The sequence below is a fragment of the Artibeus jamaicensis genome, unplaced genomic scaffold (assembly GCF_021234435.1).
Source record: "Artibeus jamaicensis isolate MK-2021 breed Jamaican fruit bat unplaced genomic scaffold, CSHL_Jam_final contig_885, whole genome shotgun sequence".
In the NCBI taxonomy this organism is placed as follows: Eukaryota; Metazoa; Chordata; class Mammalia; order Chiroptera; family Phyllostomidae; genus Artibeus; species Artibeus jamaicensis.
Genome location: NW_026522001.1, coordinates 188,604 through 192,407, shown reverse-complemented (window position 1 = coordinate 192,407; position 3,804 = coordinate 188,604). Strand labels below are relative to the sequence as shown.

Here is a 3,804-nt window from a genome sequence, read left to right as displayed (position 1 = left end):
CTATGAAAAAAATCTACTAGAAGTAAGAGGTTTTACAAGGCTTTGTAATATAATGTCAATAAATAAAACATTCTATTATATTTATGTATAGTAGCCATATATAATTATAAATTCAACAAAATATACTATGTAAAACAGCATTAAAATATAAATACTTAGGAATATATATCAAATAAGATATGTAAGACCTGTTCACTGAAAACTATATAACATACATGAAAAAGTTTTAGTGGGATTTACATAAATAGACATACTGTTTTCATGATTCACCCTTCCCCTAGAATAGATACATTCATTACTTAGAAATTATGTTAAAGATTTGAAAACAAACAAATCAATATGTGGTGTCTCAAACTTCCTGAGTCAAAAATATCAAAGACAGAAACCAAAGCTGCACCATTGTTAGTGAAAAGGCCTTAACCTCATCACCTAAGAGATCTTTCTGTAAATAACTAAGTTTTTGCATACTCTCTTCATTGCTGCCTTCATCTCTTTATTCCTAAACGTGTAGATGACTGGATTTAAAAAAGGAGTAAGCACAGCATCAGAGAGTGCAAGAAACTTGTCCATCTGTGAATCTGGGTGTGGCCATGTATAGATAAACATGGTTGGGACAAAGAACAAAAGGACCACAGTGATGTGAGCTGACAAAGTGGAGAGAGCCTTGGATGAACCAGTTGAGGAATGTTTCCAAACAGTAAATATGATGAAAATGTAGGAGATGAGGAGTATTAAGAAGGAACCAACACAAATAAACCCACTGTTGGCAGTGACCATGAACTGCAATCTGTTGGTATCCGTACAAGCCAGTCTGAGGAGACGGGGAAGGTCACAGTAAAAGCTATCCAATTCATTAGGACCACAGAAGGGCAAATTAACAACAAATGCTAGTTGGAACAGTGAATGAGTGATGCTAAGAGTCCAAGCAGCAACTATAAACAAAATGCACACTCTCTGGCTCATGATGTTCAGATAGTGGAGAGGCTTGCATATGGCCACATATCTGTCAAAGGCCATGGCCATGAGCAGCACCATCTCTACCCCAACAGTGACATGGATGAAGAAGATCTGAGCAATGCAGCCTCCAAAAGAGATAACTTTATGCTTCCTGTAAAGGTCATAAATCATCTTTGGTGAAGCAACAGAGCAGGCTCCCAAGTCAATGAAGGACAGATTGGCTAAGAAAAAGTACATGGGAGAGTGTAAGTGACCATCAATGGTCACAGAAAACACAATGAGTATATTTCCCATCATGCTTGCCACATAGAGCACAGAGGAAAACACCAGGAGTACAAGCTGGATCTCCCATGAATGAGTGAGTCCAAGAAACACAAACTCAGACACAACTGAGTGATTCTCTCCATCCATTGATCCACCCAGCTGGGCTGTGGCTGCAATTATGAGAACTAAGGAAATGAAGAGGAAATTGTGATTACACAGATGACAGGACATCAAAGAATTTCAATGTTTTCATTACAAATAAAAAGTATATACTTATACAATTCCCTAAATATACAAAAACAAAACACAAAATCAACATACCATTACAACATATGAACTGTAACAATTTTTAACCTATTGCCAAAACTCTCACTGCAATGTTCAGTTCTCATATTTGTGAGTGTATATAATATTCATCACCTGTTTAAATCACTTCTAATATTGACTATTCATTATTTTCAGCGGATTCTATATTGCTTTTATGTATATTCTCATAATCCTTTTCTTTTTCCATTTTGCTCTCACAACTCACAGAAAGCAGCAATAAGAGGAAAATATTATTAACTGGTGGGCTATATCACCTGGACTGAAAAGTTCTTGGCATGAGTCGAGACTGAATTAGGACAGGCTGAAACTTGAAACTGAACAAAGAGACTGATGTATGTGAAATAGGAGAGCCCTTATATATAGTAGAATAAGAGAATTATGTGGACTCCAATAAAAAATAATCAAACCAGCACTATTTTACATAAAATTTTATTATGTCCATTTCCTGGATGCCTCTAATCTCCAAACAATTTTTGATAATTACAATGCCATAAGCTGGCCTCAACCCTCTGCAAGGATTTCATGAGGAATCTGTGCCTCCTAGTGCACAAGATTTTGTAACAAGATTTTTCTCCTGTAACAAGATTTTTCTCCAGGCCTAATAAATATGTATTTGGAAGATTTCATCAGAATTTAGCTAAATCACATGCCTAACATTGCCACTAAATATATAAAGTTGCTCGGCAAACACTACTTTTCAGTCCATGTACATGAAGGTATTAAGGACCAGCACTTCAAACACTTGAGATATTACATTTTAATTCACCAGTGTCTCAGCCTACCTTTGGTGACATCTTTTATGTCCACTGCCATCCCCCTACCCGTTAAAGTACTGAGTGCTGCCATCACGGTCACCCATTCTAAAATTTCATATTACCCTGCTTACTTTGAAATACATTTAGATACTTTATGTTCAAGGAAATTTTATTTTATGCTTTTGATCTATAATTATAAAAATAAGAGGAATATCAAACATTAATAAGACATACTTTATTAGGGCATACAAGCTTTCTTCTTGAACTTAACCCATAGAACACAGAATGTAACACTGGAGATTTAGTACTTTAATGTGTGTTATATTTACATGTGACATGAGGAAAGGCAGAGAACTGTGCTATGTTTCTTCATTTCCAATACCCACCTCAATCCTTCCTGATAGTGGAGAGTAGGTCCTGAGAACACTCAATACAAGTTAATCATTTTAGGAGTTGACGAAATACAATAGAACAGGAATATTGACATCTTTCATTTTTTGCAGCTACAACTCCAGAACTTCTCACACAAATATCCCTATGACTGATGCCCTCACTCATCCCAGATCCCAAAACTCACAGATGCTGTCCTATCTTGATCTCAATTCTGGATCACCATCACTGACACAAATGCCACTTATATTCTCACTTACACATGGTAATTATATTGTCACCTCCTGAGTCAATAGTCCACAATCTCAAGATGCACACTTTCTATTATCAGAAACCTGGAAGTTCAAGTGGGAGATGGGGACAGGGGACAACCACATATGCTACTCATCTGGGCAGGACAGGACTGATAGGAAGAGTATGCATGGAGAGGAGGTGATGGAGACACTGGGGAGGGACCCAGGAAACTCAGTAGCTGTTGAAAAAATCCAAGGCCTTAGTGAGGAATAGCAGATGTCCACATTGTTTTGAGAAGAAAATTCTCATGGAATTATATAAAACTCATTTTCCACTTGGGCATCAATCAGATAGAAAACAGGATATTCAGAAAAATGAACTAAGTTTCCCAAATTCACACATTTGTCAGAATTGGGCACCAAAAGTTAAATTTCTTGATTTTATTCCAAAAATCAAGGAATACTGGACAAATACTAGAGAAAGCAATTAAATTTAAAAAACTAAGAATAGTGATTTTTTCTTGGTTAAAACTACAACTAGTGACATTCACAAAGTGTCCATTATTAATACTAAATTATATGACAGGCTAACAACAAGTAAATATAACATGTGTGACTAGTTAAAGGTCATTTGCCAAGTACAATAAATAGTTCATTGGATTTGGGAAAGTAATTACTTTTCCTGCTATTATGATTTGTGTAAAGATTCTTCTTTTGCTGATTCTGTAACTGGTCTCTACAACTGTGAAAAACTTAAGGTGATGTTGCTAATAAGTCCACTATCTCAGTTTTTATTCATTTTATTATCCTAAAACTTCAATTAAAATCCAATTACTTCTTGTCACTTTATTGAAAATTTTCTTTTATACTGATTTATT

The 3,804-nt window shown here is 35.5% G+C and overlaps 1 protein-coding gene across 1 annotated transcript; it reads right to left on the bottom strand.

The window, feature by feature from the left end:
* Nucleotides 1-429: 429 nt before the first annotated feature.
* Nucleotides 430-1,368, bottom strand: LOC119047429 (olfactory receptor 4F3/4F16/4F29-like). Its single transcript, XM_037142868.2, has one exon. It carries the CDS (start codon nucleotides 1,366-1,368, stop codon nucleotides 430-432), a length of 939 nt encoding a protein of 312 aa, XP_036998763.2.
* Between the last annotated feature and the right edge of the window lie 2,436 nt (nucleotides 1,369-3,804).